The sequence below is a fragment of the Strigops habroptila genome, chromosome W (genome assembly GCF_004027225.2).
Source record: "Strigops habroptila isolate Jane chromosome W, bStrHab1.2.pri, whole genome shotgun sequence".
Taxonomy (NCBI): Eukaryota; Metazoa; Chordata; class Aves; order Psittaciformes; family Psittacidae; genus Strigops; species Strigops habroptila.
Genome location: NC_044301.2, coordinates 36,615,891 through 36,628,926, shown reverse-complemented (window position 1 = coordinate 36,628,926; position 13,036 = coordinate 36,615,891). Strand labels below are relative to the sequence as shown.

General features: G+C 48.2%; 1 protein-coding gene across 1 annotated transcript in view; it reads left to right on the top strand.

Moving 5' to 3' along the window:
• The first annotated feature begins 1,371 nt into the window (after window positions 1–1,371).
• Window positions 1,372–13,036, top strand: part of LOC115619168 (microtubule-associated protein 1B-like) — a 99,361-nt gene continuing 87,696 nt past the window's right edge. Inside the window, exon 1 of the mRNA XM_030511216.1 lies at window positions 1,372–1,562. Within this exon, the coding sequence (XP_030367076.1) occupies window positions 1,406–1,562 (157 nt within the window). The 5' untranslated portion in view covers window positions 1,372–1,405. The remainder of the gene's footprint in view (window positions 1,563–13,036) is intronic.

Here is a 13,036-nt window from a genome sequence, read left to right as displayed (position 1 = left end):
ATATGGCATGCATCATCAGGAAATATGTTCTAGTTTTAGACTTCAAGCACTTTATTTAAAATCACCTGTCTACTTAAAAAAAAATACCAGATCTGGAAGAAAAATACAGCTCTATGTGTAATGTTTGACTATGTTCGATTGTGGGATACCAATTTGGTATTAAAAATACTAAAGGAACAAAACCAAACCAAAGCAAACAAAAAGCCAGACAGCAATGGGTATCATTGTCTCTTTAAAACAGCAAGACATATATCCATAGTCCACATGTGTTTTGCTATTTTTTCTACTGAAGTGGCATACTTATGTGATTTAGCTGCAGCTAGGAAGCTGATATGACTTTCAAACGTTGAGGGTCACATGACGCTGAGTCAGTTTTATACAGCATATCTCCACATTTCACCCAGCAGTGGATCTGTTGATATACTCCTTATTGCAGAATAAAATTGGATTTCCAGATCGACACAGATACAGAAAGGTGATGACAAACAAAACTACTGGAGTGAGGCTCCAACAGGGCAAGTTATAGTGTGAACACTGACCATGGAGCTGGGAACCTCCAGCTTTCTCAGAGACATATCCATGAGGTTAAAGCATCTTTTCTTGTCTGACTTCCATCTCAGATGAAGCAGCATATGCTTGTGAATACACAAGGGCAGAGGTCTGCATCCCCTAAAAAGGTTAGCATAAGACCATTTTCTTCCAAAGGCAGCCTCTTGTCCTTAAGGTTTTAATGTGTGAAACATCTCCCATCACAATACGGTTTGACTGTAACAGTTCACCTTTTATTATACCATGTTCTAGCTGCATATTCTTTTACAGAGCAATATAAATAGAGGACTACATCAGCAGGTTATTTCAATATATCTGTATTAGCTATCTGTATGTTTTCTTCTTTGACACAGTACATTAATTTCACCTTTTACTTTTAAAATCCACAGACAATTTTCCAGTTATGTATGTATTCATTTTTTCTTAAAATAAGAAAGTGCTAAAAAGCACATATGCATTTTGTATACTGGAATGCATTTCTCAGAGAAATGCATTTAACCTGCTGTGCTTGTGAGTCAAGTAATTGTTTTACCTTTATGTTCGGGAACCACAACCAGTCTATTCTGTAAACAGCCCCTAACCTTGGAAAGCCCCTTTCCACACTCCAGAGACCAGATGCTCTTGTTGGTGATTGAAATAAAGGCATATCCCAAAGCTACGTATTATTATTATTATTGCTGCTGCTGCTGCTCCTCCTCCTTCTCTGCAGGTCCCTGCCCTGCACCGTCTCCGTATAAAAGCGCCACCGCCTCTAACAGCCCTTACTCTTTCCCTCCTGCGGAGCCGCAACTGAGTGGCCCTCCTCCTCTCAGCACCGCGGAGCGGGGCGCCAGGGATAGCCAACGTGGTGGTGGAAATGGACTCGGAGCCTTCCTGTAGCATCCCCAACCCCACCTCCCTTTCGCCCAGCCTCTCGCACCGCTTCCTGGACAGCAAATTTTACCTGCTGGTGGTCATCGGAGAGCTGGTAACCGAGGAGCACCTGCGGCGGGCTATCGCCAACATTGAGCGAGGTGAGGCGGCAGGGAGCGGGGCCGCCGCAGGGAAGAGCTTCCCCCCCCCCACCCTCCCGCCGACGCCTTCCCCTCGGAAGCGTCCGCGGCGGGGCCTCCCGGCCTGGCGGGGTACTACGGCGGGCAGGCAACCATTCTCCGTTTTCTTCCCCTTCCGCGCGGAGCGAGCGGGGGTGCTGCCCGGGCTCAGCTGGCGAGACGGGGGGGTCGGCCACCTCTTGCTCGTGGTCGGGCCGATACACGCAAAACCACACACACACATGAGCTGCGAAGTCGTGGTCTCTGGTTTCTTCTTTTTATTTCACGAGGGGCTCCTCGTCCCGTCTGCGCGCACGCCCCTCCCGCCCCACCGGACTCCGCGCCCCTCCGTCGGGTGCGAGCGTAGGGTAGCTGCCCGCGGCGGTTAGCGGCTGTGGGCCGGGCCCCGTGCAGCGTCCGGAGGCGGCTCCCTGCCGCTGCCCGCACAAAGATTCCCGGGCGGCTCGGCGCGTACCGCGCCCTGCTGTCTATCCCCAGGAGCGTCTGCCCCACTGCTAGCAGCTGGGGCGGAGGGGCTGCGGTAGGAGCCGAGCGCCCGCAGCGCCGCCAAGCCCATCTGCCCGGAGACAGTAAGTGGTGGGCGTGACGCAGTCCGCACTGCGGTCCCTATGGCAGCCCAGAACAGACAAAGGGCGTCCGCGCCGCCGAAAAAATCCCAACAAAATCGCGTCTGGGGCTGGGGCGGCCTGGCTGTGGGGCGGCTGTTCGGCGTTTCCCTCGGTTCCCCAGCAAACCATTGTCCCCCCACCGCAAAACCAAACCAGCATAATTCGGGGCGTTTTCCTTCTCAGTGGCAAAGATTCCCTGAGCAAGAATGCAGCTGTGCTTATTGTGTCGAACTTTACGCAAAGAGACTTCTCTTGACTGGAGAATTTTTTCAGGACTTAAACTTTATATGCACATATATATTTAAACAAAGAAAAAGGTATGTGTAATAAGGTTAATACCTGAGAGCTCAGCCTCATTATTGTCCAGCTACGGCATGCTATGACTCACTGTTTATTTGTCCTTTTCTTTAGACAGCAATACAGGAAGGTATCATGAGTGGAATGACAGTTTTATAAGTTCTCGATGTGGTTTCTGATACAATAGATTGCAGTGTGCACGGAGAGGGGGGAAAAAAAAGCCCTGTTGCCATAATAGTGGTATGAAGCACAAAGAAAATTATCACTGACCCTATAGTTTGTTAAATTCAATCACTACATGATTTTGTAACATATTTTTGTTTTGGGCTGGTGAAAGCAGAAATATTAGAAATCTACCATTGTTAGAAGGGAGAAAGAGATCTTGAAAAGGGGGATTGGTAGCAGCCTTGCTATGTAGGTGAGGTTTAGCAGTCCAGCTAAGACTTAACTTGTCTCTATTGTTGTTTTCTCAACTATTGTTGCTTTAGTTGGCTATTTCTCTTGATTGTTTTTTCATGACTGACTGTGGTAAAGGGCTGCCTCATCACAGCTAACCAGCTTCACCATGACCTGTTCATCTTTATTGCTACCATTGTCTCCTAGGGAGAACTATTGAGGCAGATGCTTTGTCATTCAGAGCCTCTTCAGCATTGCACTTTCCTAATGCTATCTAATTTTTAGTTGTGTCAGAAGTAAATTGGCTGCATTTAATTCAATTTTTTAAATTTATAGAGCAAATAGATAAAACTTATGCCCTCAAGACATTTGATGTCATCCTTTCTCTGAAGAAATGCTCTTTAGTCTCTTCTTGATGCTTCTATCGTATAGTTGCTGCTGCATAGCTCTGTTGCTGCTATCTCTTGCCACTAAGCATAACACCCACTTACAGTTTTAGATGTTCAGAGGGAATGCTTTGGCCTTTTTATTCAGCATTTTGGATTAGAAGTCACCTCACTGCTCCTGGTATCAGAGGATCTGATTGGGATTTTGCCTGCTAGGGAAAAACCTTGATCAGATTTTGAGGTGCATTGTTCTGGGTAAGTACGCTGGGAGTCTGAAGCTTTTTCTGTGTCAGGCAAATATAGGCTTGACTAATCTTTCTCATTGGAAAGTATGCTGTAGTCTGGAAATGTCTTCTTTCAACCTTTATTTGCAACAGAGCCTTAAATGCATTTAGGGTTCTTGATAACTGCCTCACTGTCTTCTCTGGTATATCTTGAAAGTACCATCACTGAAAAGTGTGGATTCGTGTGCTGAACTGCAGCACAACATGTCAAAGAAAACATCTGCTGATAACACATCAGTGGTGTGATGCTACACAACCTGGTGGAATGCATACTCATTTCTTAATATATCATGAAGAGGGAATGATGTGGCAACCTGCATTTTCAATAATTACACTTAGGATGTCATTCTGCTACGAGAGCAATCCTCCAATACACTGTCCACCAAAAAAGAAGGAAGGAGCGAAAAGAAAGCTTCAAGATTTTTCCACTGATTTGGCAGGTGTCACTGGGTGTGCCCTGTCTCCTAAGTCCTGAGTCTAGTGGCAGTGCACTCTGAAGCCTGCAGAAAGAAATAGCTCCAGTTCATTCATATTTCCATGCTGTTAATGATATACATCATGGGATTGACCTTGAATTTTAGTTCCAGAATTACCTCTGTTCTACACAAAACTTATTTGGCTATATAGTATATACAATAAATGATACTATATTATAACGTATATTTTTTTGTATCCAGAATGCTGAATCATGCAGCTGCAGATTTGGGATATTCTATTGTCATGGTTTAAGCCCAGCTGGTAACCTAGATCCACGCAGCTGCTCACTCAATCCCCCCCCCTTCTTCCTCCCCCTGCTCCTGGAGGGATGGGGAAGAGAATCGAAAGAATGTAATTCCTATGGGTTGAGATAAGAACAGTCCAGTAAGTAAGGTATAATACAAAACTACTACTGCTACCACCAATAGTAATAATGATAAGGGAAATAACAAGGGGAGGGAATATAAAACTAATGAGGGAAAGGGAAAAAAACAACAAACACAAGTGATGCACAATACAGTTGCTCACCACCCACCGAGTGATACCCAGCCCGACCCAAGCAGCAATCTGGGCCTTCTGGGTAACTCCCCCCAGTTTATATACTGGGCATGACGTGCTGTGGTATGGAATACCCCTTTGTCTAGTTTGGGTCATGTGTCCTGTCTCTGCTTCCTCCTGGCTTCTTGTGCCCCTCCTCACTGGCAGAGCATGAGAGACTGTCCTGGGTTCAGCAGTAACAGTCATTTTTCTCCTTCTTAGTAGTGGGTGCAGTGCTATGTTTTCAACTTTAGTCTGGGAACAGTGCTGATAACACACCGATGTTTTCAGTTCTTGCTAAGCAATGTTTACTCTGATCAAGGACTTTTCAGTCTCATGCTCTGCCAGTGAGGAGGGGTACAAGAAACCGTGAGGAATCAGAGACAGGACACCTGACCCAAACTAGCCAAAGGGGTATTCCATACCACAGCACGTCATGCCCAGTATATAAACTGGGGGGAGTTACCTGGAAGTCCCAGATCGCTGCTCAGGTTGGGCTGGGTATCGGTCAGTGGGTGGTGAGCAATTGTATTCCCTCCCCTCATTATTTCCCTTATCATTATTATTATTGGTGGTAGCAGTAGTGGTTTTATATCATACCTTAGTTACTGGACTGTTCTTATCTCAACCCATGGGATTTACATTCTTTCGATTCTCCTCCCCATCCCTCTGGGAGCAGAGGGAGGAAGAAGGGGGGGAGTGAGTGAGCGGCTGCATGGTTCTGAGTTACCGACTGGGCTTAAACCACAACAGTTCTTTGTGGCACCCAACGTGGGGCACGAGGGTTGAGATAAGGACAGATCTGACCAGAGTGTGTCTAATCGTATTTGTGATAAGCATTCATTGTTTCGGATTAATAGTCACTTGTCACAATGTTGATTTATTTTCTCTCGGAGTTGTTGCGCTTGATCTCGGAGTAGCAGCATGTCATACCCTACTTGCAGCCAGTATTTGCTGTTTTAACGTTTACCGGCTTTGGGGCCTGGGCTAAGGTTCTCCTTTCGCTGTACTTTATGGTAATGACTTGTAATGCAGTAGAATAATTGATGATGTAACTGGGCTGGTATGTGTCCTCAGCGTGGTCATCACCTCTATACTATGGGAGGCATGTAATGGGAATTTTTAACAATTACACATCTTTCTGTTTCCTTCCCTCAGGGAGTCAACCTATGGAGGAGATATTCCCTCACACCCTCCACTCCCCCACCAGGCTATTTACAGTAGGAGTAGATTCTGGAAAAGTTAAAGATCTTGAATATCCTTTCAATGCCCTTGAAAACACTCTGCTCCTTTTGCTGGGAACCAGCTTGTTGCTGCATATGCTCTCTATGTATGTTTTGCCTATGGCATGACCACCCTGAGAACACCCAATCTTGTCCGATCTCGGAAGCTAAGCAGGGTCGGGCTTGAGTCTTGTCTAAGGTTAAATGACTATTTAAGAATACTACCAAGAGATCTTCCCCAAGGCTGGACAGTCATGAGTGGCAGGGTGTGTGGGATTGTATGGGCAAGCTCCTAGGCCATTTGGCCCCTCCAGTGCTTTGGAGTTTCACTCCTGAACAAATGTGGAATCCGGAAAAATTAGCAGAACACTTAGACGAGGTGTGCTGTTGTCCTGGCAATACCAGAGAGGGACAACTTGCTGCAACGTGCTGGGGCTTGGCCTATGCCTATAGGGCCCTGTTCTGTAAGGAGCAGGAAAAAGATGTCCCTGGATCTGATGGCAAATCAACAGACAACGCAGCTACTCAAACCCCAGGCACAGCAGCTACCCCAACTCCAAGCACAGCAGGTACATCAACACCGGCGACAAGAACAGCAGCTGTACCAACCCCAACAACAGACTCTGCAGCCACTCCAACCCCAGTGACAGACAGCGCAGCCACTCCAACCCCGGTGACAGACACTGCAGATAAACCAAAGGACCAATCCGTGCCAATATCAGTTGCCCCAGTAAGGAAGAGGAAAAGCAAACAACAGCCACAAAGAGCAACCCGTGCAGCGAAGAAAGATGAAGACCCAATGCGTGCACTAGAGGGGACGCCATCTGAATGAGTTATTACTACGGGAATCAGAGGAAGAGGAAGAGGTAACTTCTCGATCCTGGACCTCGACCAAGCTGCGGAATATACGAGAAGATTTTGGCTGTCTTCCAGCTGAGCACATCGTCACCTGGTTGCTCCGATGCTGGGACAATGGGGCCGAGGGTCATGAACTAGAAGGTAGGGAAGCCAAGCAGCTGGGATCACTTGCTAGGGAAGGAGGACTTGACAAAGCAATTTCAAAAGAGAAACGAGCCCTCAGCCTTTGGAGGAGGCTCTTGGCAGCTGTGAAGGAAAGGTTTCCCTACAAGGATGATGTTATGTGTTGCTCAGCCAACTGGACCACGATAGAGAGAGACATCCAGTCCCTGAGGGAATCAGCCATTCTAGAGATGATCTCTCAGAAGCCGGATGCCAGGAATGCATCTGTAGATCCAGATGAAGTTGAATGTACACGACCGATGCGGCAGAAACTTACACGGAGTGCACCATCATAATATGCCCACTCATTGTCGTCAATGATCTGGAGTGAGGCAGCACCACCAACAGTGGGTGAACTGACTCGTTAATTCTGAGAGTTCAAAGACAATCTTACCCCTTCCATCATTTCAGCTGTGGAAAAACTCCTGACCCAGGAGTTCAAACAATTGAGAGATGATCTATATCCGACCTATTCAGCTCCCCACGTGTACCAACCCATGTCTCAACTATTAACAGAAGGAGCCCTACTGCCCGAGAGAGAAGATATAGGAGGTACATGCCACGGGCCACCCTATGGTTTTACCTGCGGGATCACGGAAAAGACATGAAAAAGTGCGATGGAAAACCTACCTCAGTTCTGGAGGAACGGGTGCGTGACTTGAAAAGGAGAACAACGGTCAAGGATGATCCTCCCAAGAAAGTAGCTGCTCCAGTCTCTGGTGAGCAGTTTCCCAGATGGAGTGGAAGAGCTGATTTTACTCCAGCTCCTGTGATAAGGAATTCTAATCCCTTTCTACAAGATGTAAGTGGAGAATCCTATGGACGCTATTAGAGGGCCCTGCCTCCAGCCAGGTGGAGGAGAGGGACAATCGGGTTTACTGGACTGTGTGGATCAGATGGCCTGGCACATCAGTCCCACAGAAGGATAAGGCTCTAGTAGATACCGGCGCACAGTGTACCCTGATGCCATCAAACTATCAAGGGGTGGAACCCATTTATATTTCTGGAGTGACAGGAGGATCCCAAGAGTTGACTGTACTGGAGGCTGAGGTCATTCTAACTGGGAAGGAGTGGCAAAAGTACGCTGTTGTGACTGGTCCAGAGGCTTCATGCATCCTTGGCATAGACTGTCTCAGGAGAGGGTACTTCAAAGACCCAAAAGCGTACCGATGTGCTTTTGGTATAGCTGCCATGGAGACGGAGGAAATTAAGCAGCTGTCCACCTTGCCTGGTCTCTCAGAGGACCCTTTTCCTGTGGGGTTGCTGAAGGTCAAAGAACAACAAGTGCCAATCGCGACCACAACAGTGCATCGGCGGCAATATCGCACCAACCGAGACCATGTGGCCAGTGCGAAAGTCTAACGGAGAATGGAGACTTAACAGTATACTATTGTGGCCTGAATGAAGTCACACCACCATTGAGTGCTGCTGTACCGGACATGCTAGAACTTCAGTATGAACTGGAGTCAAAGGCAGCTAAGTGGTATGCCACAAGTGATATTGCCAATGCATTTTTCTCAATCCCTTTCACAACAGAGTGCAGGCCACAGTTTGTTTTTACTTGGAGGGGCGTCCAGTACACTTGGAATCGACTGCCCCAGGGGTGGAAACACAGCCCTACCTCTGCCATGAACTGATCCAGACTTCACTGGAACAGGGGCAAGCTCCAGAGCACCTGCAATTCATTGATGACATCATCGTGTGGGGCGATACGCCAGAAGAACTTTTGAGAAAGGGAAGAAAATAATTCAAATCCTTCCTAAGGCCGGTCTTGCCATAGAATGGAGCAAGGTCAAGGGACCCGCACAGGAGATTCAATTTTGGGGAATAAAATGGCAAGATGGACGTCGCCAGATCCCCACAGATGTGATCAACAAGATAACAGCAATGTCTCCACCAACTAACAAGAAAGAAACACAAGCTTTCTTAGGCGTTGTGGGGTTCTGGAGAATGCACGTCCCAAATTACAGCCCTCTCTATCACACGACCCAGAAAAAGAATGATTTCAAACGGGGCCCTGAGCAACAACAAGCCTTTGAACAAATTAAATGAGCGAGAGTTCATGCAGTAGCCCTTGGACCACTCCGAACTGGGCAAGATGTGAAAAATGTGCTCTACACCGCAGCTGGGGAGAATGGTCCTACCTGGAGCCTCTGGCAGGGGAGACTCGAGGTCGACCCCTCGGCTTTTGGAGTTGGGGATACAGAGGATCCGAGGCCAGCTACACTCCCACTGAAAAAGAGATACCGGCAGCCTATGAAGGGGTTTGAGCTGCTTCAGAAGCGATTGGCACTGAAGCACAGCTCCTCCTGGCACCCCGGTTGCCTGTGCTGGGCTGGATGTTCAAAAGCAGGGTCTGCTCTACACATCATGCAACCGATGCTGCATGGATTAAAGTGGGCTGCTCTGATCACACAATGAGCTTGAATTGAAAATCCCAGTCGTCCAGGAATCCTAGAAGTCATCATGGACTGGCCAGAGGGCAAAGATTTTGGAATGTCACCAGAGGAGGAGGTGATGCATGCTGAAGAAGCCCCACCGGATAATAAACTGCCAGAAAGTGAGAAGCAATATGGCTTGTTTACTGATGGGTCCTGCCTTGTTGAGGGAAAGCGTTGGAGATGAAAGGCGGCTGTATGGAGTCCCCTACGACAAGATGCAGAATCTGCTGAAGGAGAGGGTGAATTGAGTCAGTTTGCAGAGGTGAAAGCCATCCAGCTGGCCTTGGACATTGCCGAATGAGAAAAATGGCCAGTACTTTCTCTCTCTACTGACTCATGGATGGTGGCAAATGCCCTGTGGGGGTGGTTGCAGCAATGGAAGCAGAGTAACTGGCAATGCAGAGGTAAACCTACCTATCTGGGCTGCTGCACTGTAGCAAGATATTGCTGCCCGGGTGCAGAACCTGGTGGTGAGGGTATGCCATGTAGGTGCTCATGTACCCAAGAGTCAGGCTGCTGAGGAACATCAGAACAACCAACAGGTGGATGAAGCTGCTAAGATTGAAGTGGCTCAGATGGGTTTAGATTGGCAATATAAAGGTGAATTATTTTTAGCCTGGTGGGCCCATGACACCTCAGGCCAACAAGGCAGAGATGCAACATATGGATGGGCTCGTGATCGAGGGGTGGACTTAACAATGGATGCTATTGGCCAGGATATTCATGAATGTGAAACATGTGCTGCAATTAAGCAAGCCAAGCGGTTACAGCCTCTCTGATATGGAGGACAGTGGCTGAAGTACAAATATGGGGAGGCCTGGCAGATTGACTGTATCACGCTCCCACCGACCCGCCAAAGCAAGCCCTATGTGCTTACCATGGTGGAAGCAACCACCGGATGGCTGGAAACATACGCTGTGCCCCATGCCACTGCCCGGAACACTATCCTGGGCCTTGAGAAACAAGTCTTGTGGCGACTCGGCACCCCAGAGAGAATTGAGTCAGACAATGGGACTCATTTCCGGAACAAGCCTATAGACACTTGGGCCAAAGAGCATGGCATTGAGTGGGTATATCACATCCCCTACCACGCACCAGCCTCTGGGAAAATCGAACGGTACAATGGGCTTTTTAATACTACGCTGAGAGCAATGGGTGGTGGGACTTTCAAACACTGGGATACACATTTACCAAAAGCCACCTGGTTGGTCAACACGAGGGGATCTGCCACCAGGGCTGGCCCATCCCAATCAGAACATTTACGTACTGTAGAGGGGGATAAAGTTCCTGTGGTGCACATAAAGAATTTGTTGGGGAAGACAGTGGGGGTTATTCCTGCTTCAGGTAAAGGCAAACCCACTCGTGGGGTTGCTTTCGCTCAGGGACCTGGATATACTTGGTGGACAATGTGGGCATCGATCCCTCTACCTCTCACAAAAAGAACTGTCATGCTTTAAGCCCAGCTTGTAACTCAGAACCACGCAGCCGCTCGCTCACTCCCCCCCTTCTTCCCCTCCCCGCTCCCGGAGGGACTGGGAGGAGAATCGAAAGAATGTAACTCCCACGGGTTGAGATAAGAACAGTCCAGTAACTAAGGTATAATACAAAACCACTACTGCTACCACCAATAATAATAACGATAAGGGAAATAACAAGGGGCGTGAATACAATTGCTCACCACCCACCGACCGATACCCAGCCTAACCCGAGCAGGGATCTGGGCCTTCCGGGTAACTCCCCCCGGTTTATATACTGGGCATGACGTGTTGTGGTATGGAATACCCCTTTGGCTAGCTTGGGTCAGGTGTCCTGTCTCTGCTTCCTCCTGGCTGCCCGTGCCCCTCCTCCCTGGCAGAGCATGAGACTGAAAAGTCTTTGATCAGAGTATGCAATACTTAACAACTCAAAACAAACATCGGTGTGTTATCAGCACTGTTCCCAGACTAAAGTCAAAAACACAGCACTGCACCAGCTACTAAATAGGAGAAAAATAACTGCTATAGCTGAACCCAGGACAACCATGCTACTGGGAATGGGTGAGGACCTGATCAAGAGCTTATGGGTCAGGAGTGAAGGGAAATCAGGGACAGGGGACATTATAGTGTGGTCTGCTACAGGCTGCCTGACCAGGAAGACTGAGTGGATGAGGCCCTCTATAGACAGACAGGTGTGGCCTCATGTTCATAAGCCCTGGTCCTCATGGGGGACTTCAACCACCCCCATATCTGTTGGAGGGAAAACACAGCAGGGCACAAACAATCCAGGAGGCTCCTGGAATGTGTTGATGATAACTTCCTTCTCTAAGTGGTAGAGGAGCCAATGAGAAGAGGGGCTATGCTGGACCTTGTCCTCAACAACAGGGAGGGGCTGGTGGGGAATGTGAAACTCAAGGGCAGCCTTGGCCGCAGTGACCATGAAATGGTGGAGTTTGAGATCCTTAGGGCAGCAAGCATGGTGCACAGCGAGCTCGCTACCCTGGACTTCAGGAGAGTGGACTTTGGCCTCTTGAGGAATCTGCTTGGTGGAGTGCCATGGGAGAAAGCACTGGAGGGAAGAGGAGCCCAAGACGCTTAATATTCAAGGATCACCTCCTCTAACTCAGGAGAGATGCATCCTGGCAAAGAGGAAGTCAGGCAAGAACGAGGCTTGCATAGATGAACAAGGAGCTCCTGGACAAACTCCAGCATAAAAAGGAGGCCTACAGAGGGTAGAAGCAAAGATGGGTAGCCTGGAAGGAATAAAAAGAAATTGTCCAAGAAGCCAGGGATCAGGTTAGGAAAGCTAAAGCACTGACAGAATTAAATCTGCCAGGGATATTAAGGGCAACAAGAAAAGCTTCTATAAGTACATTGGGGATAAAAGGAAGACAAGGGAAAATGTGGGCCCTCTCTAGAAGGAGATGGGAGACCTGATCACACAGGACATGGAGAAGGCTAAGTTATTCAATGGCTTCTATGCCTCGGTCTTCACTGGCAAGAGGTCCAGCCATACCATCCAAGACAAAGAAGGAAAAGGCAGGGACTGGGAGAATGAAAAACTACCTGCTGTAGGACAAGATTAGGTTCAAGACCATCTGAGGAACCTGAAGGTGCACAAGTCCATGGGACCTGACAAAAATGCATCCGCAGGTCCCAAGGGAACTGGCAGATGAAGTTGCCAAGCCATTATCCATCATTTTGAGAAGTCGTGGCAGTTTGGTGATGTTTCCACTAACAGGAAAAGGTGACATATAACCCCCATTTTTAAAAAGGAAGAGCCAGGGAACTACAGGCTGGTCAGTCTCACCTTGGTGCCCAGCAATATCATGGAGCAGATCCTTCTGGAAACTATGCTAAGGCACATGGACAATAAGGGGGTGATTGTTGACAGCCAACATGGCTTCAGTAAGGGGAAATCGTGCCTGACAAATTTCGTGGCCTTCTACAATGGGGTTACAGCATTGGTGGATAAGGGAAGAGAAATGACATCATCTACCTGGACTTGTGCAAAACATTTGACACTGTCCCACATGGCATCCTTGTCTCTAAACTGGAGAGGGATGGTTTTGACAGATGGACCACTCACTGGATAAGGAATTGGCTGGATGGTTGCACTCAGGGAGTTGTGGTCAACGGCTCGATATCCAAGTGGAGATCGGTGACAAGTGGTGTTCCTCAGGGGTCAGTATTGGGACTGGCACTGTTCAACATATTTTTCGACAATATGGACAGTGGGATTGAGTGCACCCTCAGCAAGTTTGCTGACAACACCAAGCTGTGTGGTGTGG